We start from the raw sequence: 26224 nt of genomic DNA on the forward strand, positions 1-26224 counted from the left end.
GTATTGTTTTGGGGAAAGAGGGTTCACTTGTTGTAAGGTATAAGTACTATTGAGACAAAAGTATAGAATTTTTTATGAAGTTAAATAGTATTTTATAGTAGTTTCTTGGGGAGAGAAATTAAAAACAAAGTAGGATTAACGAAAAAACTTCTTTTTTTAAAAAATAATTGTAATGAAACATTTTATAAATTTTATATTTGATACATGTATCGACATTATTTGCACGCTCAGCTTTGTTTAATTTATGTCAAGTGACATTATTGTAATTATTCTTACATTATAATTTAGAAGTTATTGTACGCAGTAAGAATAGAACATATGTGTCCCTTTTCTTTCATTTCTTCTATTTTTAGAAGAAAAAGATGTTTACAATTACAACTGATGTTACATAATGTTAATACGTTAGTATAAAATGAAATGAAATCATTCCGCCTTATGCAGAGACGTTTCGAGGTATGATTAGCGTCATACTAAAACACTGACTACTGCTACTGATGTTAATCGAACTCTTTAGTATGACACTAATCGCGCTCAAAACGACTCTGTATAAGGCCCTTTGAGTTTTACGTTCCTCGATTATGCCAGTTAGACTAAAAGATACGGTGATTATGAGAAATGGTGGAATGAAGAAGGTGGAAGAAAACCGGAGAGCACCAGAATACACACAAGCACGGCGTTTGTCCACCACAACGTCCACACGGCACGAACTGAGATCGAACCAGGGACCGAGCTGAACGATCTACCACTGAGCATCCGCTTCTCCTTAATATGTTAATAAACAAAATTATAATAAAAGAATGATAAGTATTGACCGTGACCCTTACTTTAATAATATTAACTCCAAAAAAAACTGAAATTATTTTTTTTTAATTCATGAAATTTAGTGAAGTACTAAATCAGGGTTTCCGTTTAGAATTTAGTCCTAGTATTAATTTGTGAAATATTTTGCACTTTTGTTAACAGCGTTCTTTTCTTTCTTTTTTTTAACCATTTATGTTTAATTTGATAATGCAGTGAAAATAGCGGAATTCAGTAAGGGTAGCGGAACGTGGCGGAATTTTGGCGGCCCAGTAGTGACTTCTCGAGTTAAGGACACTGGCAACACTGGAGTAATTACTCTGTAGATGTGATTGCATGTTTGATTGCAAGTATAAAATTGCTATTATGAACGTTCTTGTAAGCCAGTTCATTAACACATGCACCATAAAATAAAATGGAAGTATCAAGCACAGTTGCAAGTTCGTATTAAATTTGTAGCCATAATGGATGGTGAAGCATCTGTTAAGTTGGAATTTTTGTACAAAGAAGAAATTGATTATGGTTTTCCTCAGGAAGATCCACTCGAAGGGAAAGGATGGACATACGAAATGATAACTGACAGCAAAGAATTAATATTATCTTCAACCGAAGGAGAGCAAACAAGAGAGAAAGATGTAGCTATGTATTCTTCGGATGTCAAATTAAACATTGGTATGATGAAATCTGAATTTGCAGTAAAAGACCCTGCCTTTGAAAATAATATAGAAACACTAAGAAAAGTAGAGGTTGAAGAGACTTGCGCTTCTTACTGTGATGACTACAAGCAATTAACTACAAGTAGTTCAAATTCAGTTGGGACAGAAAGGTAATGTTAAATTTTATGTACAATAACTGGTTCAGATTGATAATACAGATACATGGGTACGAAATTTTATAGTTGTAAGGAATACTTTTCGAGAAATAGTTACGGGAGGTAGTCCTACGTCTAACGTAAATTAATAATCAACAGTTTGGAAGTGGCGCGGCACACGTAGACTAGTTGTACCCAGAAACACAATTGAGTGCACCCTAGTGATGGGTAAATTCCCGGGAAGATATTTTTCGGGAAGATTCCCAAAATGGGAAATTATCCGGGAATTTATGTACAATCAGAAAGAAAATTGCATTCTATTACTATATTATGATTTCAAAGTTGAGTTAATTTTATTGTATCACAGCATATTATTACTGTTGTCCACAGAGGATTCTTTAAAATGTATATTCTGAACGGTACTATGTTACTTTATTAACATTTTATTAGGATTGAGTATAGCCCGATCCCCCCAGTGATTTTTAACAAATCATAGTGATTTTAACGATTCATACTAGTTCATAATGAGCGGTAAGGAAGCTCTTTTATTATAAGTAGTAGTAGTTGTAGTAGCGGTAGTAGTAGTAGTAGTAGTAGTAGTAAGTAGCAATTGTAGTAGTAGTAGTGGCAGTTAGTAGCAATAGTAGTAGTAGTGGTAGGAACGGGTTAGAAGCCCCGCAGGGGTTGGTTGGGATCTGTTCTCCATATAAGTAGCAGTAGTAGTAGTAGTAGCAGTATTAGTAGTAGTAGTAGTAATAGTAGTAGTAGCAGCACTGGCAATAGCAGTGGTAGTAGTACTGACTCTTCCAGTTCCGGTGACAAAGAACTGGGGGGAGCGGGCTATACACAAGCCTTTTATTATATCTAGAAAGTACGCACAAATGAATATTTACAATATGTTCTATCAATTAAATATGTGTGAAAAAATTATATAGTAACAGTTTTAATTTATATGTAAGTGGATTTGCTCGACTTGACTCAATTACTGATATTATAAACACATTAAATTTATAAATGTTATAAACCAATTAGATTGGGTAAATGCTAGAAGATACATGTCTCACCAATTTATCAATATTTGCGCATACATATTTATGTTCACAAAATTTGCAAGATACTTACTTATCTTTATATTTTAGCACGCAACATTGCCATACACGATCTATCATTCTACCTATTTCTCGAAATTCCATACGTTAATTCACATGTAAAATGAGTTTAGTAGTTCTTCAGAAATTCGAGTCAGAGAGAGGAGACAGCCCGACGTCTATTACTAATGGTGGTTCAGGGTTTATTAATATTACTTCATCTCTATTTCTACATAATTATAAATTATTTTACAAAATGGTTCTTTTCATCATTTGTAAACTAGTACTTTGCTAATTTTAGCTGTTATTTAGCATTGGGGGCCAGCTTTTGCACCTACCTTTTTGCGATATTCTATTCCGATGCGTTTGTTTTATGTTTTCATGCGTTAAATTACGTTACCAATATTAAATTCAGACAGCGTTGCAGAGCGAGTGTTAGCGAATGAAGGCGGGTTAGAGCCCCGCATGGCACGTTCTTTTCTATCTTCGTTACCAACAGTTCACTTTCTTTTCCCACATAAATCACTTCCATTTACCTTTCCGTTTTGTATAAATTCCCTACTGCCCTAAAAAAGATGTGTTCGAAACTTTCTTGACTACTTTAACATCCCTATCAACTCATTTCTTCCATAAATCATCCTGCTTTTTGCTACTTTTGGCCCCCCAATTGTAAACAATTACCTTACTTTTTAGTGCAAATGGAAATGGAACTTAAAACAATCGTATTATTAGTTATATAAAGTATCGTCAAATAATATTAATTTTTTTAACCTCCAAATTCTTTAAAACTTAGAAGTAAATCATAGTATATTAAAATAAAGTAATTATTCATATGGTTCTTATAATTTGGAACATAAAGTAAAGAAATGGAAATAAATTCCTTCCCGGGAAATTATAGGCCAGGGGAAAAAAACCGGGAATATTCCCATTTTTAAATTCCTTCCCACCCAATTATCCTTGCACCCATCTTAATGGAGGAATCATTACCTAAAATTGAATACACATTTCAAACACACAATTCTAGTAGATATTTTTGATATTGGTATTTTGCAATATTGTTCCATATATAGTGGCCGAAAAACAAACGTGATTTTTTTATACCGGACCAAACGTATAGATGTTTGTAATTTTATCCCCACGTTATCTCGAGTACGCCACTTTTCCGAAGGACTTCCAAAGTCAGTAATAAAACATAAGTCTAACTAAAAAAAGGTATTATTTATTGAAAAACCTATACATAAACTCATTGCATATTTTACTTCGTTTGCTGAAAATCGGCTCTTTTTATTTTCAAAATCATTTTTGGGGGACGGAGTTGCACTCATCCATATAGTTTGACATCATAGCGCTCCAGTGTACGTATACGATAAGAATTATTATGTAAAAGACACGAATCAAATTGTGCTGGCTTGCCACTAGAAAGAAGTAAGGCTATGTAAGTCAGGGCAGAACCGCAGCATGTTGGCCGGAGAAGGAGCGAAGTGTTGCGTAGGGAACAGGCTTGTCACAAATGGTCAATATACATGTGAACAAGGATAGGACAGATCAGTCTAAATGGCCTAAAGTGTATTATTTTTCATGCTGAATTGTGTATTTGTACGCTAGTAAAGATGTTGTATGAAACATTCCAATATATTGTCATTTCTTACATATTTGTGTTCCAATATAAGACATTACTAACGTAAATCTTGCAATTGTGTTGATCCCTTAAGTCTCGGATATTTCTCTAGTACCGCGACAATTACATTTATACTTCATTTCATTTACAATGGTTACTAGTTTCTTTGTGTATGATTCCGCGCATAACAGGTTCGATTTTGATTAATTTATTTTTATGAACGTATTTATCTTACAAGTAAGATATTTACGATATCTATGTACTAGACTATTAAAACATTATTTGGAATTGTGTCAAGATTTTAGTTTGGTTCGGGCAGTGACTTCAATCGGTTGTTATGGGTTCAGTCACTTCCTGGAACTGTTTCTGCTTCAGTCAGTTGTTGGAACTGTTTGTGCCTTTGGAGCTTTCACGTGGTATATAGTCCACTTTTCACACGCAAATTCACTAACCGTTTAAGGACCGGACATGGATCCACAGCTGCCAATTATTCAAAATTTTCAATTTCTGTCCTTTTTTCACCCCTAATTAAATTTCTGTTTTGATTTGTCGCGTACCACAGGCCAACATTTTGTGATTTGATTGTCCCTTTTGGGTACATTGATACCTCGCGTTTGCAGAATTAACGTCTTAGTTTTACTTTCACAACACTTTCTCTAATTATTTAATTATTCAATTACATTAATGAATTTCACACAGTCCACGTTTCTATGACTTCATTACACAAAATCACGCATAAATATATTTGGTCTAGGAATTATTTCGTGCGGTTGGTACACACACATTGAAGCTGTAGTACAAACACAAAATACATAAATACCTTAAGAAAAATATTGTCCATCGCTAGCCACCACTTTCGCCCATCTGTCAGCCAATGTACGGATTCCGTGGCGAAAGAAGTCCTCATCCTTGGAAGCGATCCAGTCAGAGACCCATGTTTCGATATCTTCTGAAGAAGTAAACCGCTGTCCAATCAAATCGTTGTTCATGCAATCGAACAAGTAGTAGTCCGAAGGAGCAACGTCTGGTGAATACGGCGGGTGGGATAAAACTTCCCATCCGACATTTTCTAAATAGGTTTTGACCAGTTTTGCGACATGTGGGCGAGCGTTATCATGTTGAACAATAAGTTTATCATGTCTGTTCTCCCGTTCTGGTCGTGTTCTGGCCAAAGCTTGCTTCAAACGCATTAATTGTCGTCGATAACGTTCTCCATTCATAGTTTCACCCGGTTGCAGCAGCTCATAGTACACCACACCTTTCATATCCCACCATATGCACAGCATAACCTTTGCACAGTGAATATCTCGTTTTGGTTGTGATGGACCTGGTTCACCTGGTTTCACCCAGGCCTTTTTTCGTTTAGGGTTCTCGTAATGGATCCACTTCTCATCACCCGTAATAATTCGATGCAGAAACCCCTTTCTGCTTTGTCGTTGAAGCAGCAATTCGCAAATGGTTTTTCGTCTTTCAACGTCTCTGTCTTTCAATTCATGTGGAACCCAATGTGACATCTTTTGAATCATTCCCATGGCTTTCAAGCGTTTGGAGACTGTTGTTTGATCAACGCCTAATGCTGCTGCAAGTTGTTCCTGCGTTTGACACGAATCCTGCTCGAGCAATGCTGTCAATTCTTCGTCTTGAAATTTTTTTAGCTGTCCAGCTCGCTCTTGGTCTGCCAAGCCGAAATCACCACTTCTAAACCGTGCAAACCACTTCTGACACGTTCGCTCAGCTAGAGCATGGTCACCATACACTTCCACCAAAATACGATGACTTTCAGTCGCACTTTCCTGCATGTTAAAGTAATGCAGCAGGACACCCCGCAAAAACACTTTATCAGGCAGAAATTGCGCCATGTTCACTTAACTACAAACTGGTGTTGTTGACGCTTTAATCCACTGCCCTATACTACGAACGATACGCGATGACAGGGGTTTGCAACACATGTGGATACACGGAACTGTGGGACGCTCCGTTCGTTGCGCCATCTCTTGTCCAACCGCACGAATTAATTCCTAGACCAAATATATATATATATATATATATATATATATATATATATATATATATATATATATATATATATATATATATATATATATATATATATATATATATATACGAAATACGATTTGCATATCTTCCCTACACATTACATATATTAATACTTGAAAGTATAAGACATTGTTTATACACAGAGCAAACTCAAATATATCTAACGTTTCTTCTCTTGTTACATTTGTGGTAGATATGAGGATAAATATATATTGGAGGGCTCGACGTTTTTACGTATGGGTACACTTGAATATCTAAGAGCTTTTATTTTAGATATATATTTACTATTCTTACAATTCACTTACTCTTAGTATATGTACCTGTATTTATTTGTATTTTTTTGATAAACTATACAACTAGTACTTTTTAGAAAATTTAAAAACTTATAATAGCAAAAAAAGTTTTTCAAATTCGATACTATTATGCTGCCAAAATGTCTTGAGCCGTGGCAAAAATTCGAACAAAAGCTCACACCCCGACACCCATGCGTTTAGCCAATAAGTGTTCAGCAGCTGCTAAGCGAGAGATCCTTAGCGAAAGAGAGTGGAATTCTTTAGCCGATAGCAGCGCCTGAAACGGAAGACTAGGTGTCAGGTCAATGTGGTATATTTATAGTCATGAATTTTGCTGAGCATAAGCTAAAAGTCTTTTTTTCAGGTCTTTGAAAAGATGCTTACAACCTATGGTACTTTGGAGAACACTTGTGATGTAACCTCTCTTGACACAGAAAACACATTTTTCTTGTATTAGATGTGCACACTACTCATCGTTCTTGTGATGCATCTACAATGTAATGCGTGTCAGAGTTTCGAGCTTCGATAGGGATATGCGATCTTGGACCTGTCCTAACTGATGCCATGTTTCCAATGCGAAGAAGACCCATGGTAACTTCCCTCAAAAACTAGATGTGTGTGTTCATTGTTCGTGTTAAATTCGCAACGCAATTTCCAAGAAGAATCAACTGCTAAATTGAGCGCATTATTGAAAAAATTCCACCACCATTTCTTGGAACTGAGTTTGGGTGTGTATGATGCATGAAGACCATCCATAACATCAACTCCTCCCATTCCTTCATTGTACTTTTGAATAACAAATGGTCGACTAATTGGAACTTTTATTTTATGTACACTAGAGTATCTCCTCACTGATTCTACTGGCAAGTTTGTAAAACAGTTTGAACCAACAATTACAAACGCACTCTAATTCCACCTTACCAAGCACACATAACCATCACTTTTGGCGTCAAACTTTGCTCCTTCGTCCTTAACAAGTTTTTCTGTGGAGTCACAGGACACTGTTGAACACGATTATCTCTTATTGTTTTGTTAGTCGATTGCCTTTTCCTTCTAATTCTAAAGGAACGTCATAAGACGTGAAGAAATTATAGAAAGGGACTTCGTGCTTGGCATTATTTTCTATGATTGATGTGAGGCTACGAATAACTCGTTCTAATGGGATATCCTCAGTAACGTTATCAGTACTATTGTCTTTTACACCATAGAGGTCCATTGCATATGGATAACCGACAGAAGAACATAAAAAAACATATTTTGTAATCAAAACGGAGCATTTTCGTCAGCATTTTTAAAAATTATTTTCATGCAACTGCTGGTGTTTCAACTGGAAATAATGAAACAGAAGTTAATGCAGTTCACAATAATTTTTAGCTAACCAAGTGCATTAAGAATTATTTATTTTAAATTAGTTTTGAACAAAGCACACAAGAAATATAATTGCAAAATATATATTGATAATCATACTCGTTGAATATTTGAGGAAATCACAGCGTGCAGTTTATTTACTAATATGAAGAACAAATCTCAGAAATACTTTCCCTCTTTAATATTGAGAATATCGCCAATGATCCAAAATGTTTCGAAACCCGCTTCAAGGAGGAAAAGCTAGGAAATAGGTCGTGACATATCTAGGTCGATATTTACACTCCTATAGATTCTAGAAAAGATATTAACCCATTACATTGGTCTAACAAAATTGACGTGATTTCAAATTGTACCCTATATTAAAAGAGAAATAAACCATTAATCGTTCATAATTCAAGGCGTGTATCTAATAGAATTATTGGTAATTTTTTCATGCCTCATACCTATGCCTTCGTACACTTTTCCAAATTCTAAAAAGAAAAACAACTCAATTTGTTTCATTGTTGAAATTTCAATATGATTATTTAAAATGAAACACTTCCATGATAGTTTTTTTTTCATATTGGCGTAAATAACAGGTCAAAATTTAGAATAAATGGAAAATAGAAGAAGAAGAGAATTTCGTTGTTGGTATCTGATGACATTTTTACAGTAGTTTGCACAAAATTATATATATATATATATATATATATATATATATATATATATATATATATATATTACTCACGCAATAGATATAAGAAAATTTCAAATTATATCCTTTGCATTGAGAAACAGAAAATCTACCATTACAAATTCGAAGTTCGATAACATTTCAAATAGAATGATTGGTAACTTTTTCGTAACGTTTTCTAGACTTGTAGTTTTTAATCGGAACCATTCAACTTCAAAATGCGAAACGTATAATTTTTTTATCTTGTAATTTTTATGAGATAATTGTCGTAAATTTAAGCTTTATCTTTCCGCATGTGAGAAAAATGTAAGAGTGTATCTAGCTACAAGTTACAAACAGAGTTTGGTTCGTTCTATTTCAAACACATTCTGGCTTAGAATATCTTGTTTGTACCTTATTGGAAACTATCGTCGAAGTATATATTTGACATGACAACTCTACTGGCAAGCTATGAAAACATTTTTGATCGTTGTATATAATCTTGTTGGAAGGTTGGGCATCTAAAGTGCTGCTTTTCGGCTTGTAACTGCGGATGGTTAAAATTGAGATCCTGTCATTTTTTCGGTGAGTGACATAAACTGATATCATTTTTGGGAATTTAGGAAACATAAAAGATCTCTAGTACAAGCCACGAAGAGTTTCCCAACCGCTCTATTTCAAGTATATTTTGAGCTTCAACCATCTTCTGTATTGCATTTTTTTCTTCTAATTTCAGAAAATGGAACCTGAGGTCGTCTTTATTACTAGATGAATAAAATAAATCATGTGTTGCTGTTTTTCTAGATTTTGGACGTGAGAATGACCCTAGATACAAAATAATCAATTTTTTTTATCTGTTTGGTTTGAAAAGTCTTTTGACATTATGCGGATTATTCTCGCCACTGTAGCTTGCATTTATATTTACTTTCGGCCTTATTTTACTTTTATTATACGAGTGAAATAAATATTTTTGTAATCTCTTAGCAGTGAATGAATCACACTGCATTTTGTAGAAATATTTCGTGTATGCTTTGGTAAAAAATAAAATTAAAATCAAGGATTTTTTTTTTCATTTCTGAAAATGGTTTTGAATCTGAGATAATACCATCTCTAATTTTTTGAAGTGTATACAGAAGTCTTTTTGGTAAGTTATATTACATAATGTCCATAAAACCAAAGCAGCTTTTGAGACTTTTAAGGTGTTACGTGCATAAGTTTAATATATTTAATAGAAAATTTTAATATATCGAGAAACGAATGTTTGTGCATGATTCATCGTCTTAGCACAACATTCAAGGCTATTCAAATTATTTATTTATTTAACAATTACCAAATACAGCTCAGAGGCCATTTTATAGTGGATACCTAACAACAACAATAAAAATCAAAAGGAATAGGGAAGATGTGGGCGAGTGCCTATTTACTTCGTTCTATCCTGGTATTTGCCTAGTAGGACTGAGGGGGACTGGAAAACACCAGTCAGGATGGTCGACAACGGGAATGGAACCCAAGACCTCCCGAATGCGAAGGCAACGCTCTACTACTTGCGCTATTTCGCTCAGTTCTCCCGAAACGGAAAGTAATTCAATTTTACTATGACGTCCGGTTCATGACTGATTCCCGTACAAGATAAACGGTCAAGGCTTTCAAGATGATTTTATTTTAAGTATTTCAGTGTCTTAAGGATAGGTCCAATTTTGTCCGTTAACCCTGTTTTCAAACCGAACTTCATTCAGTTTAGTCATTTTGATTTTAGCCTTTATTGCCACAGAAGGTAGCTGTAACACACAACGAGAAGCGATTGTTTCTAACGATTCAGTATCATGACTGTCTTTAACTCTGTCAAAACCGGATGTTGTTCAAATTCACTATTACTTCAGCTTCTTACATTTTCTGCTAACTCCTATTCAAACCGGAGCGACTGAAACCGAGTATGATATTTCGGTTTAAATATTTGTCACCATAGAACGGGAACGATAACAGATATTGACAAATGTCTTCTTTTTACATTCAATAGACGGTCTAAAGAGGACATACTTCACGCGCAACAATCTAGCAAATTCGGAAGTGATTGAAATTTAATAATATAATTCTATTCTATATTGACTTCTATCTACAAAAGACGGTAAGGGATATCGAGATATGCTTTGTTACAATCGGTTCAGTTCCCAAATGTAGGTTCCATTTTCTCCGTTAAGCCTTTATTCCGACCGCTAGTTTTTTAAATGACCATTTCCAGTTTCAACATTATAGCTTCTGAACAATAACAGACAAGCGTGTGTATGTGGATTTTTCTTGGTTCTTTTTTGTTCATTTCAATATTTCATTCCTTTTTCATCATTCCTTTGTCCTTTAGACTAGCCGACATACTCGTGAGACGTGAATCTAAAGAATTCATTTAATTTAATTTTTAATTAAAACGGGTCAATTTTTGAACATTCACCTCTGATACACCGAGGCAGTGCTACGATCCTAGCTTGCGCCAATCGGACTTTGTGGTAGACAAACACCGTGTAAGTAGGTTTCCTTGGGGTTCTATTTTCTTCGTTTCGATATTTCATTCATTTCTCATAATCCCTGTCCCGTTTAGCCTGGTCGGCATAAGCGTGTGGCATAACACTTAGATTTCATTTTCGTGTCAAAACGAAAACGGTAGCAGGTAGGGTAATGCGGGTCTGTGAAAACAATTCGGCGTTTAATTGCAACATATGATAACGAGAAACACTTGTGCAGAGGATTCAGCTTCGCAACACAATGTATAATGACTATCCTCAACATTCTTAAAGTGAGGACGCACTGGCTCAGTAGTAGAGCGTTCGTTTCTGGTGCATGGGTCCTTGTTTCGAACGCAAGTGCTGCCAAGTGAACTTTGTGTTGGACAAACACCGTGTGCGTGGGTTATGTCGGGCTTATTCCCCCATCCCGCTACTATCATTCCACAATTTCTTTCATTTCTTACCATCACTGTCTCCTTTAGCCTAGCCGGTGGAAACGTTGAACATAAAACTCAAAGAATTTTAAAATGGCAAGTTGATCCCATTTACAATTACATCCGATTTCAGAACTGATTTTTTTTACAGCAGAAGCGCTAAAAGCTATTAACTTGCGGTTTCTTGCAATCGATTTGGCATTTAAAGAACATGTTCAATTCCTGCGTTGAGATTCTATTCAAACAAGAAGTGATTAGAAATAACGATGTGTGGTTTCAACATTTATCGCCACACAACAAACACTAGTAGATAGGGAGAAGTATTTTCTTCAAACGGTTCAACCTGACTATTTACAGCACTATAAGAGAAACGGAAATCTTAGATTTACCATTGCGGTTTAACCCTTTACTGTTTTTCGTTACCATATGGTTACAAAATAATCGAACTTGTCTAACGTAAACGCTAATTCAATATTCCGTTGTTGGTCATTGTTACCATATGGCTGCACCTTTCCGCTTCGTACGCTGACTCGTTCTGACACCTTGTAGTGGGTTCGGGTAACTTTACGAGGGAAAGATGTTTTGTGTTTGTTAGTAGAAGCCAGAATTCACAGAGGGTGAAGAGGAAATATTCCTGGTTGTTAGGTAAGTAACCGTAATTTTGTTTTGTTGACTTCTAGTTGTTTATAAAGCCTAACTGAAAGATTTTAAATTTAATTTTATCAATTATATCACTTTACGAGTACGTTTAGGGCTGTTAAACCTCACGTAAACATATGGTTACATTGTTCAATGAGGAAATAAAATTATAATATTTATTGAGCTGTATTCTTCTCGATTTTATGTACAAGTGTATTTACTGAATTGTCGATATTCATACATGAAACAAATGCTTTATGTGTCTTTACTCTGTGAAATTTTCCATATTAGAGTTTGGTTCATCAATTTGTTTCATTAAGGAGTGTCCATTTTCATTTTCGGCTTTCGTAAATCTAGTGAACTGTGATCAGGGGCGTTGTCAGTAAAGGTTTTGTTGGTATTACACCATTTCTAATAATACTTTTATATGGGATATCGTTAAATGTAAATGTGTTTTAGGTACAATTTGTGTACCCCTTTTTCTTTTACCCAGATCTATCCTGAACGCTGATCTATGAGAAATAAATTTATAGCTTACTGACTTATTATATTTTTTAGTTTGTTCATTTCAGAGTTCAGTTCGTCGTCGCTCAAAATGGATGGGGATTGTATCTCGGTCAATGTGTTTTACGAAAAAGTCTTAAGGAGCAACAGGTGTCATATCCGATTCATCGCAGTTGCCTGACATTGATTCGTCCGAATCCGATGAAGACCTAAGTTCCTCAAGATCAAGATTATGTACCTGACAGTGAGGTATGTTGAATCATTTAGCACCTATATATGTTTATGCATCTCGTAGAAGTATTCTGCTGTTGCAAATTTTCTTTGTGTTGCTGCTAAATTGTAGCATATTATATGCTTGATATTGAATATACATTTCAAAACTACTAGTAGAAAGTGGATAAAAACCCTTCCCTTTTTGTTTCCTACATATTCACTATTCACATCCATTGGCGTAATATCTATAACTTGCTACTGGTATTTTCAGTAAATTCTATGAAGCATAATACAATTCTAAATCACGTTGTTTGAATCCAGATATTTACCAAAATCTATTTCATGCTTGAAGGTTTTACTTCATAAAAAGACAATCGAAAAATATCAGATTTAGAATAATTTTACCTTTGTTTCTTTTTTTCAGAATAATAGCATTCCAAAAGGTCTTACATCTCTACCAGATGACATAATCGATTCTGATGCTGACTCCAAAGTTTTAAAGAGAAAGTGCATGTTTAGTGCCTAGCTATTATCAAATGATAAAACAAACATATAGGGGCAGTGAATAAATCAAATATGCTAACTATAATTTATCGTACAATGAAAGCCAAACATTGGTACCTCAAAATCTTCGGCTACGTCCTAGACTTGGCTGTAGTAAACAGCTGACTGATATACAGGAGAGACCGTAAAATGGTTAGAGAATTAGATATATATTTGAAGGTATATCGTTCTGATATTACGTACGCACTTGCTACGTATGGGAAACCAAAGAGAGAACGGTCCTCTGTAGAATCGATAATAAAACCGCAAGGAAAGACAGGTCGACCACTGAAAACTTCGCCCGAGTGATGATACTACAACAGATAATATACCCCACTGACCTATCCATACGTCTAAAGGAAGGTGCCGGTTTAGAAATGTGGTACTAGTCGAATTACGTTATGAAATGTGATGCAAGGTTGTCTTTTACTGAAATAAAAACAAAAACTGCTTCCTGGTATTCCATTCATAGAAACTAGCTATACTGCTCTAAAAATATTATTATATGGAAAAGAAATATGTCCATAAGCACTACATTACAGTGCAAGAAAACATCCAATACCATAACCATTATTTGTAATTTATTTAGTCCAAATAAATACACTGTCATTTTTATACTAACTGGCCCTAAAAAAGTCACCATCATTTCTTGACAAGTGTCTGTAAGTTGTAATTATATGCCCCAAATATTTGATAACATGACTATTTAGGAGCTGTAACACAAAAGTATTGTTTGTAATTGAACACTGTTTAAAATATATTCAGTATTTTGCAGCTGGCCTTATATTTCAATTTGCTATCGTACTGCTCTAGTAGAAATGGTTTTTACATGACAAGCACACCATATTGACCAATGTTACCATATGGTTACACCTATGAATACAGGCATATTGTACAATGTAATCATATGGTAACAATTCATAACTCGAAGAGTTTTGGCGGGAAAATTTTCAAAATCAGTAGAGATGATATAGAGTGCCTATATATCATCTTGTACAAGTTTGAGATTTTTTGGTCACCTCTAAGTCATAGTGAACAGTAAAGGGTTAAACACTGATTTCCGTAGAGCCAAAACGGTAAGAAATATGGATGTGTTCTTCGACTCGAGTTTGCTGGTCGAGAAAACGTTACTTTGCGTTGAAGCTCTATTCAAACCATAGGTGTTTAAAATTACCATTTTCCAGTTTCAACTTTTATCGACGTAAAACGAAAATTGTAACAAACAGCGTGTAATTATTTTATTTAAAAAGATTTCAGCCATTTCCTGCGTCTCAGGACAAGTAAGCATAACCATCGACTACACTGTTCCAAAACAGAAATTGTTTCAAGCTTACCAGTTTTAACACATCTATAGAACAAAAACGATAAAACATATCGATATGAGTGTTTTTTTTTTTTTAATTCATTAATTTGACAAGAATTGGTTTTGTTTTACGTTAACTCTAAGATGAAACCGGAAGAGGTTGAAATTGTCCATTTCTGGTTTGAAAAGTTATCGTAATAAAACCCAAATGATAATAGATGTCGACAAATTATACTTGGAAAGCATATAACTTCTGTTTCTTATATAAAACCTCACAACCCGCAGCAGCACATCGAAACCGGAAGTTGTTGAATGTATTAGTACTTCATTTATCAGATTTTCATAGAGAAAGACTCAAAAAGATTTAGAGAGATGTATTTCAGACCTTTTCAGCGTCCCAAGTGTAGCTTCTATCTCATCCCTCCACCCTCTATTCAAATTCTAAGTACTTCAAATTAACGATAGTTTTCAACATTTATTTTCACAGAATTAATAGAGTAAGGGAAAATAACCCCTTCTTTACATGAAATCAATGTCCAAAGAACAAACACTATTTTTGACATTGTTTTCTATTGCAACCAGTATTTACAGATGTTTTACCTCCAGTCTGAATATTGAACTCGCTTAGTTTGGAAGTTTTAGTTTCACACTTTAAATCTATATTCACTTGTTTAACTTGGGTATTGGTACTGAAGACTCGTGCAATATTTGTCACTAGGTTGACTCCTAGTCATAGATGAAAACATTCGAGCAGTGTAACAGATTTGTGGCAGACGTGCGAATTTTAAGCAAGATGTAGCTCCTTCACCCGTTTTTCCTCCAGTGCCACCAGTGATTGTTATTTTAACTACTATCCAAAAATAAAGCAACGATATTTAATTCGTCATTAAGATAATGATATATGTGTTACCCACGCTACGTTCTTATCGTTTCGACATTTACCTTGTATATCTTACACATTCGCTCACATCCTATCATTTATTCAATCAATTGAAAGCATTTCACGAACTCGTTTAACTTGATCATTTGTAGTTCTCTTACTGTAAACAAAATATTTCTGTGAGATTTTTAAACAGCTTTTTATTTCCTCATTTTCATATGTACGCAATACTTTGTCCGCTTCTATCATTTTGCTAAGTATCTTATAAATAAAAGCTAAAACTATTGGGCATTATGCAGAGTCGTTCTAACGTGTCATTAGAGCCATGCTGAAGAGCTCGACAGCCTCTAGCATAACGGTAATCATACGTCAGAACTACTCTGTATTAGCTTCCGGTAACGCACCGGACTTACAAGTGTAAGGTCGTGAGTTCGATTCTAATTTGGATCACATTTTTTGGTATCCAATAATATATTCGTTAGTACATGTGTAATTATATCAGTAAACTTTCGTCCCGTTCAATGAATTTTATTCATGTGTGTGTTAGAAAAGTTTACTAGCTTGTATAATTCTAAAGCAAAATACCAGTGGTGTGTTGTAGAAGAAATTTCCTTTGGATTTATAATAATTTATGTAAGTGATAGTTGTTGATGTAATCATGGAGATAAATGTAGATATTTGTATAGACCTATCACACACCTACAGTTGTATTTTTAACATATGGCCTGTAAACATTACTTGCAATCGAGTAGAAAGAAAATACTGTCTGTTGAACAGATTCACAAGATATGTCAACTGTAAATAATGCACATGCAATACTACGTTGAAAAAGGGATCATTTACCCAACTATCTCGCCTTTAATTAAGCTGAATAACATTACATTGTGCAATATATTGTATTATATAGATGGGTAATAACATCAGGAAAGAAGACCTACGAAATTTCAAAACTAAATTTGAGTAAGTTACTTAACGTTATGTGAAGTAAATGAAGGTTCACGTCGCTAAATGTATAGTCGATGTCTATAAAAGAAAGATATCACATATATTTACAAAAGTATTGCAAACAAAATGTCTAAGTTAATAGTTTCACTTTGCGACAGAAATATGCATGGAAATTGTAATATTCTTCTGAAAGTATAAAACTATGTAGGCGGGTTTGTAGGTCAGAAGCAACAAGAGAGTATTATACAACAGGAGCCTATTAAAGTTCGTGATAGGAATCCAGGGCAGCTTGGTTTAATCGTGGATTATATCCAGTAGAGGTGGTTTCCTTTCTGACACCATGAGCCTACGGGACCACTTAATCACAGGGTGTCTGTGTTTTGTATATTACCGTATGTATACTTAAGTTTAACGATGAAGAGTATATTGCATTTTCTTCAGTTCTCACGTATGCAGGTAAAATTACACAGCAAAAATTACTATCAAAACTTCTGTTGGAACTCGGGTCTGCTGGAAATATTTAACTCTTTAGGTTCTCATTCATAATTTCGTGAACGTATGCACAATAAGTTCTTTGCTTGTAGCCAGTGAAACAAGCACCCGATACCTCTAAAACAGTATATCAAAAATACCAATGCTTAACTTCAACTTTTGAATTCCAGAGATCGTTCCGTATACAGAGCCAGGGTAAACTTATTGTACACTGGCTCAGAATCGTTGCACTTTCACAGTCATACTTTTGGCTGGATTGAAATATTGACCAGTTTCAAGACGCATTTCTACAAAGAAAAAGAAACTTTAACTAAGAAAGTATAAGTTTAATGTGTATTTTCTTCGGAATCCGTTGGTGAATCCTCGAAATACGATATTTTTTTTTAAAATTTTTATTTTAAATGTGTTCTTCTTTTCTACTTTCGGCCTTTTGAATATTTATATAAGTTAAGTGTTAATCCAACATTAAGAATATTGTATCATAATTTTCAATCCCTCTATCGCGTAAAAAATGTTATACCATGTATAAGCCATTAAAACTAAGTAGATGTACTGAAGAAAAATTTCCACAAGCTGCTCTCCTTTGAATATTTTTTTTTATTAACTCGCGAACAAAACTGGTAATTTGAACTAGATTTACTTAAGAAAAAAATGTGATTCTGTGGCCCGTTTTGCCAGTTCACATAAGTAAACGGGAAATTGCGTTATTTATATGAATAATGATGAAAATATTTTGTTTGCCTGATTTTTTTTTTAATTTTGTGCCACGAGACCTTCTGCAGTTTTAGACGTTTTACATGTTAGAATACCGAAACTAGTCTATATGTAGTGTTTAAGATGTATGGGTTCACAGTTGAATAATTTTTCATGACATTCCAACAGAAATGTAGGTATCCTAGTTTATTTTCTTTTATATGCTGGCAAAGCTGTGATCACTAAACTGCATCTGATGGTGTGTAATGAATATCTGTGCAATACATCTTATTAGGAGGTCAGATCGGAAAGCAACGCGCAATATTTTTTCCCAAAAAAATTTAATATACCAAAACCAGACAAAGCACAAAAAAAGTTACGTATTTGATCCACTTTTCTACAGTCACCAACTTTCTCCATACGTTTCTATAAGCGTGGTACCGGTTTCAGGATGCTCTGTTCATGAAAGTCTGTTATGGTGGAGTATAGGAATGTGCGGACTGCTGTTTTCACTTCCGTATCTGTCGCAAAATTTTGACCGGTGAGGAATTTCTTCATGAGAACAGAGATGTGAAAGTGAGAGACGAAAGAGACTTGTGGACTGGCAGTAATGATGAAGTTTGACGTTGTCACCATTATTGTAGCGGAGTTTGTCACGCAGGTTACGACGCAACGTTAACCAAAGTTTTAATTTACGCTGCAGCATTTACAGTTGTCCAGTGTTTATCAAATCCCCCCAAAAAACTACAAACGTCCCAGAACACTGTCACAAGCACTTTTCTCGCAAATTGAATTACGTTTAGTTTTTGTCGAGTTGGAAACCAGTATGTTTCCACTCCATAAAGACGTGCTTGGTCTCGGGCGTCTAATAGTATGCCCAAGACATCCACGATTGCATACAGATGGCATAACGCGTTAGGTGATCCAAGCATGTCATCATTCGCTGAACTTCGTGGTTATCTGTCAAGTTCTTAAGCACCTAGCGAGCACCAACTTTATGGAATTGCAATGTGTCCTGAGCAAGGTCGTACACTACAGCATAGTAAATGTTGAATTTCTGCAATAAGGTTCGCACGTGCACACGATGGTCACTTAGAATTGCTGGCTGGATGGCGCTGATAATCTGCGGTGTTGAAGCGGTTACCGGGTGTCTGGAACTTGGGGGAATGCACAATAACTGGAAACATTGCAACAGTCCATATAATCGTCCCCATATACGGTACGCATGTTACAGTAATGTTCTCTTGGTGTATGCCCTTTGATTCATTGAAATCTAATCATGACTGGCTTCTCTTCACATGTGAGGGAAAGTAACAGGACGCCATTTTTCTTTCGTAGTTCAAGTTTGTGTCGCTAGAGCTACATAGGAAAACAAAGAAATCTCTGTAGCACAAATTTCAAACAATCTCGTCATGCAATTCATCCATTTCAGCTGGAATACTTGGGGAGAAAAAATTTTGTGGTTTATCGATCTGCCCTCGAATTTAAATCATATGGTAATTTTATGTATTTAGCAAACAACGGGAATTTTTCGTTTTCGTTCCTTAAAGCCAATAACACTTGCCGACTGGTTTTCAGTAAAGATTTTAATTACGAGACCCGAGAATAACGTAAGAAGATGTCTTTTTAAAGTGATCTTTAAAAACCCTCCAAACTTGAACCGCCACTACAAACCGGGTAAGGGAGCTTGTACGAGGCAGTTAATATCAGACGCACATTTTCTCGATTTATGTTGTTTATCCTCAATCATTTTCACGTTTAATCGTCTATCCTCTCAGAGAAGTTCCCTCTCTATGCTCTCTTCCATCCATATTGTTGTAAGTCGCCCACTACGATGTTCATCTTCGATTTCTGTTCTGCCTTCCGCAAACATTTTGTACCAACAATATACCTCTGCTATTGGTAACAGTATATTTCCAAAGGCCTGCTAAATCTTCCGGTACGTTATCGAGGCAGTCTCACCAAGTTTCATACAGAAGGCGATTGCGTAGCACTGGTCAATATTACGTGCTTCCGTTGTTGTGACGGGTCGAACATACGATCGCACTCTTTAACTTCTAACTTCACAATAAAAAATATTTCGTGCGTTCCACGTGCTGTGCTATTGGAGCAGGCCCAAGGCTACTCTCTGGCGACGGTTTCACACTGCAGCGTTGCCAGCAGAAGCTGAAACAATTTTCTTATTACTTTCTTGTCGAACTTCGTATGTTGTAAATTTCACCTTCGTAACGTAGTCCACTTGTCAGATACTCTGCTTTGGCGTAAAGTTTTTCTCTTACTCATAGAACACTGATTCTAATGATAGTAACGTAAAAAGACAATAAAAAGTAACAAAATGGGGAGACAAAGTGCTCATCTGTGTAAAGTATACTTTCAAGGTATTGACATGTTTCCTGAAACTATAGCAGAAAATTTGTATCTCAACTGTAAGTACTGATAAATATTATGTTGAATGTTACTTTTCTCCCTCTTAAATATAGCATTTTCCAATACACCTGTGCATTCACCCGTTTATTTTAAAGGATAAGCTTATGCTAATTTTCCTTCTTTGACAAGAATGACACATGAGATGATAATTTTTTATGTATATTTCTTGATCCTCCTTGTCTCCTTATAATACCAATTTGAATGAAAGCAACATGATAGAAACTCAGGTAAAGGTAGGTACTGAACAAAATAGCTAACTTATTTTAAAAAGTAAAGCTGCCTTTCTTTTATAATTAAATGTATACCATGTTTCTTTCGTTTTGTTAATATTCAGGGCGTAGCATTCTCAAACGTTCTTATTTATAAGAGTGCTTTTTTCAATTAGATGTATATCAATAGACTTGAAGATTGTATAACGGTTTAAATCTTAATATCTCAGAGCATTCAAATGATATTAGAAGCACTAGTAGAGATTAGCATACTGCTTGAAATGACGTATTTTGTACAAAATTTTAAAAATGGTTATAGTCTTGTTTTCTTTCTTTGTCATAATACGAACAGTTTTGGTAGTTGTAATTGCAAAAATCTCTCGGAATTGCTAAATTATATACCACAAAAATTTTTTGATTTAGTACACAAGTACTGTCAGTGAGAGCGTACCACCATTTTTACCTCTAATCAGATGTTCATTCCATGGTGTAAGGTGGTAGTATGCATTTGAGTGAAATCCGATAACTGATAGATAAATGTAGTTGCGATTTGAGATATCAAGTTAAATGACATGCTTTTCTTTGGAGAGCAGAAATGATACTAAAACACCTCAATAGTTCTCTTCTCCTAATATCTACAAGATTTTATGTAATATTACAATAGTATTATAAATCAGTTTATGGGGGGAAAGTGCAAAACATCGTATCTCCACTTTTTATGAAATTTTAGATTTTGGGTGCATTCAATTTCCCACATCTGATTCTACGTGCGTGTGAGAGATCGTAAACGAAAACCCGGTAAAGAAAAACGTGAAAAAAATAAATTTTAAAACCTGGTATCGCAAATAATTGTAAAATCAGAACAGATTTATTGCTATCCTGAAAGTTTGGTTATGGTGAGTTATGAGGTATAGCACTTTCGCCATTCTAAAACTTATTATTACCTTGAAAAACCTCACGATAAAAATTCAATATTTTTGTTGTTCTATTTTAGATGGTAACTTCTGCATTTCTTTGTTGTTCCATATAGTGTACCTAGACTTCCACTCAATATTTTACTGAATTTATTACAGGATCAATACAAATGAAAAACCTCATACATGCAAAGAGTGCGGACCCAAATTTGGTCAGCGTTCATGTTCAGCTAAACACTTGTTGACACATACAAATGATAAACCTCACACATGCCAAGAGTGTGGAAACAAATTTAATTACCGTTCAGGTTTAGCTGTACACATGTTAATACATACAGGTGAAAAACCTCACACATGCAAAGAGTGCGGCAAAAAATTTAGTCATCGTTCACGTTTGGCTACACACAAGTTAATCCATACAGGTGAAAAATCTCACATATGCCAAGAGTGTGGTGGGAAATTTAATCGAAGTTCAAATTTAGCTAAACACATGTTAATACATACTGGTGAAAAACCTCACACATGCAAAGACTGTAGTCACAAATTTTGTCAGCGTTCAACTTTAGCTAGACACATGTTAATACATACAGGAGAAAAACCTCACACATGCAAAGAGTGCGGCAAAAAATTTAGTCGACGTTCATATTTGGCTACACACATGTTAATCCATACAAGTGAAAAACATCACATATGCCAAGAGTGTGGTGGGAAATTTAATCGACGTTCAAGTTTAGCTAAACACATGTTAATACATACAGGTGAAAAACCTCACACGTGCAAAGACTGTGGTAGGAAGTTTAGAGAACGTTCATCTTTATCTAAACACATGTTAATCCATAAAGGTGCAAAACCTCACACATGCAAGGAGTGCGGCAAAAAATTTCGTCATCGTTCATCTTCAGCTAGACACATGTTAACACATACCAATGAAAAATCTCACACATGCCAAGAGTGGACACAAATGTGGTCAGCGTTCTAGCTTAGCTAGACACATATCAATACTTACAAAAGAGAAAGCTCACACATGCCAAGAGTGTGGAAAAAAAAATTTAATTACCGTTTTGATTTAGCTAGACACATATTAATACATACAGGTTCAAAACCTCACACATCCAAAGAGTGCGGCAACAAATTTAGTCAACGTTCACATTTGGCTACACACATGTTAATCCATACAGGTGAAAAACTCATATATGCGAAGAGTGTGGTGGAAATTTAATCGGCGTTCAAATTTAGCCATACACATGTTAATACATACAGGTGAAAAAACTCACACAAGGAAAGACTGTGGTAAGAAGTTTAGTCAACGTTCATACTTAGCTAGACAGATGTTAATCCAAATGTCAAAATTTATTGATCGTTCACATTTAACTAGGCACAAGCTAATACATACAAGTTAAAAATTCACATATGCTAGACACAAGTTAAAACATACATGCATATATCCTCATAAATGGGAAGAGCGTAGAAAAAAATTTTGTCAGCGTTTAAATTTTGTTGCACACATGTTAATACCTACAGGGTGAAAAACCTCACACATGCTAAGAGGGTAGGAATAAATTTTTTCGACGTTCACGTAGAGCTGCACACATGTTAATACATTCAGGTGGAAAATTTCACACGTGCGAAAAGTCGAAATAAATTTAGTGAACGATCAAAGTTTGTTAAACATACGTTGATACATGCCTGTGAAAAACATTACTTATCACAAAGGTGTGGGATATTTTTTGACGTTCAAATTTGACTAAACATATCTTGATACACAGTTAAAAAACCTCATACACTCCAAGACTGTCAGTACAGCTTTCGTCAAACTGCATTTGTTTATACATACGTTAATACATATAGGTGAAATTTCTCTTCAATGGCAAGAGTTTGAAGTTGATTTTGAGTTTAATGTCCCGTTCTGCAGCGAGACTAGGTGGACTTTCTTATAAGCGTGGTATCCAAAACACGAGCTACCGCCGGGAATCGAACCCAGGATTCCCACACCAAAGGTGCGTACGGTAACGGCTTAGCCGTGAAGGAGCTCCCATGCAAAAAATTTGGGATACGATTTGTGCAAAATTAACATTTGGCAGAAGGCAGTAATTAACACAGAAAAAAGAGCTCAGTTTGTGAAAAGTGATTTGGTTTAAGTTCAATTTTGGCAAATCATATGTTAGCACACACTAATGAGAAAGCTGATATATCGAAGGAGTGTGGAGAAGAAAGATTTTGGAAAAGATCAAACACTGCAAAGATATTAAAACATGAAGGTTATAAAGCTCACAGGTACCATGAGTTTATAAATTTTTCTCGCAAATTCAATTTTTGTAAAACACCCACACAGCACAGGCTCATTCAAAAATGATCCAGGAATTTAGCCGATTCAGGTCGTCTAAATGAATGGAAGATGGACCAACATGTTACGTGCGAACTGCGTCCATGAGAAAGTAAACATCCATTGATACTTAACCATGAACATATTGTGTACCTTAACAGAACACTAAGAGGATGTCCACTGAACGTTTGTATAGATCTAAATAGTACCCCATGCAACGTCCATTAGATGTCCGCTTTTTTAAGAGTCAGTGGGTCAGTGAGGGGTATTGCGGACGTAAGTAGATTTTCAGTATATGTGATCAAGACATCGATGTGTACGTTTATAGACGTTCATTTGTCATGGATGTGAACCCTAATAGAGGTAAATCTTTTGTCGAAAATTTTTCCAGTAAACCTTCAGGAATTAGAATGTGTGCCCAGTGGACACCAGATACGTACCTGCATAAAAGTGCAATGTATGCCGTGCGGATGTCAGTAACTGAGCTTTATGAACGTACACAAACACCCAGTATTCTGCCGTAGACGTAAAACGCAGGTAAAACGAACGTTTAGTCCACTGGACGATTCATACGTATATCGAGGGACGTTTCATAAGTATATAGAGGGACGTGCACTAGATGTTAGACAATCTCTGTGTGTGCGACTATGGATGTGAAGAGGCGTCGAATGTCCAAATTAAAGACAGCTCGTAAGGGAAATCTTATAGGTAAAAATATAGTTTTCTCGTGCCGAACTCATCCATTAAACGTATATATTAATATAACAATATACAACATTAATTCAGTAGAAGAGGTTGCTTTTCTTTCCTTAGTTCCAGACAAGAAACCTCTTGATTTTACCGAAATGCTTTTCGTTAGGAGACGCCTCTAATTTTGGCTACATGCTTCGTCTATAGCGCTAAAACAGCTCGTCATACCAACGTACCTGTGGAAACAAAATTGACCAAGTCAAAACATTGAAGTCTACAATAAAGGCTATATAAAAAGTGGATACCAATCGAGCAGTATTTCGAGAAACATTGTAAAATGTACTTCAGCAATCAGGTCTTTGACTTTTACGCGGATATTATATTTGTATTACATTAACTCTGGAATACATTAAGTAACCAAACAACTGTTAAGAATTACTCAACTACATATTAAAAATCTTCTACAAATAAAGATAAAAGTATATACGCCCTTGGTTTGGCTTTACTCTTCAAGATAATATCTACTACAAAACTAAGAATTAAACACTGCTTCCTCGCGCCTATAATACGTGTAATTCTTCCCCACGTGCAGGCAAAGCTTGATAGTATAATTATGAATACATGCATTCCATGTAATTAAATTATAATGGACAGGAGTGACTGACTGTATTTACGCGATTGACTGTACGAAATTGACTTCAATTTTGGTTATTATGTCCACTTGATTTATAATTTTGGCCCACAAATGAACCTTTCATTTTTTGTCCAAAAAAATCTTTCAAGTTAAACGTATAGTAAACATATTTAAACATCAAAAATGTCCTCGATAGGATTTTTTTTTTTTTTTTTTGTAATTTTCAACTGACTGTCTTCACCAACGAAACTGAAATAAAATCACATATTAAGACATCAATATTGCCATTAATTCCTTCACATTCAGTTACACATACACATTCATCAATACAGTTATAACAAAAAATTAAACAGGTAATTGGCAACACATACAGCGTACATATGCCTAAATATGTCCAGTGGAGATTCAATGTACGTGTACATTGCCTTAATCAAGGGTTTTGGGACACCCAAGAACGTGTCCCCTTACGACGGCTTAGCCCTTATGTATTGAAAGCGACGATATGAAAAACATCTTTGGCGAAGCATTTCTATAGCTAATAAGCTGGCTGGATTTTCTTAGTTTGCCGCCAGATGGAACCGTGGCGCTGGTGTAGCTCGTTTGGAACGCTCCCTCCACTCCCTCATACCATCAACTTTTGTGGCTCCACTCCAGATCCACCTCCTCTGTTCTGCTTTGGAGTCCCCTTGTTCTCTCTCTTCCACTATTCTTACTTTAGGTTAATCTATTAGGTAGACTATATAAGGAGTCTAGAGATGACATAGATAAGTTCCGGTTAGCAAAAAACCATGAACTATCGAACTGATCGGATGTGTTTTAAGCAGTCTCCGATAAATCAAGATATAGCGGGACTTAATCTTTTTGCTGAGACTCACTGTAGCATATAGAGTTCGACTTCAAGTAAGTAAGATGCATCACCCTTCACACAGCAGAGGTTAGTCCAACGCACTACTCTTTCCTTTCGAGTTTTATTCCAATCGACTCTGTCTCCTTGTTATTTTTCTCTTTTACTACTATTCCCTCATTCCGGAATTTGATCAATAAGTTGAAGGAATAACAGAAAGCGTGGACACATTCTTAAACTCGATTCTTTGGAACATAATGTTCATTTTACTCGGACCTCACTCACTCTGGCACTCACAGTGGCAGTTGGCCCTCGCCCTCATTATTGTCCTCATTTCGGAAACTTGTCCTCGCGAA

The 26224-nt window shown here is 35.3% G+C and overlaps 1 protein-coding gene across 4 annotated transcripts; it reads left to right on the forward strand.

The window, feature by feature from the left end:
* The first annotated feature begins 1060 nt into the window (after positions 1 to 1060).
* LOC145681253 (uncharacterized) lies at positions 1061 to 24876 on the forward strand. Of its 4 annotated transcripts, XR_014130753.1 has the most exons (3): positions 1063 to 1624; positions 12813 to 13007; positions 13396 to 14190. XR_014130753.1 is itself a non-coding variant. In XM_081752817.1 (2 exons), the coding sequence occupies exons 1-2, from the start codon at positions 1197 to 1199 to the stop codon at positions 22354 to 22356; spliced, it is 1248 nt and encodes a 415-aa protein (XP_081608943.1). In that variant the 5' UTR covers positions 1061 to 1196; the 3' UTR covers positions 22357 to 24876. The 4 variants fall into 4 exon arrangements, 3 of the variants coding, with proteins under 3 accessions (XP_081608943.1, XP_081608946.1, XP_081608947.1); XM_081752817.1 differs by lacking the exons at positions 12813 to 13007; positions 13396 to 14190 and adding an exon at positions 21537 to 24876 and having other exon boundaries at positions 1061 to 1624; XM_081752820.1 differs by lacking the exon at positions 12813 to 13007 and having other exon boundaries at positions 1066 to 1624; positions 13396 to 14186.
* The last annotated feature ends 1348 nt before the right edge of the window (positions 24877 to 26224 follow it).

The sequence above is a fragment of the Thermobia domestica genome, chromosome 3 (genome assembly GCF_964235325.1).
Source record: "Thermobia domestica chromosome 3, izTheDome1.hap1.1, whole genome shotgun sequence".
Taxonomy (NCBI): Eukaryota; Metazoa; Arthropoda; class Insecta; order Zygentoma; family Lepismatidae; genus Thermobia; species Thermobia domestica.

Bases quoted from the DNA above. Each gene is read 5' to 3' on its own strand.
- LOC145681253 (XM_081752817.1), top strand. From the start codon at position 1,197: ATGCACCATAAAATAAAATGGAAGTATCAAGCACAGTTGCAAGTTCGT. The intron at 1,625-21,536 runs GTAATGTTAAAT...AATTTATTACAG, and splicing joins AATTCAGTTGGGACAGAAAG to GATCAATACAAATGAAAAAC.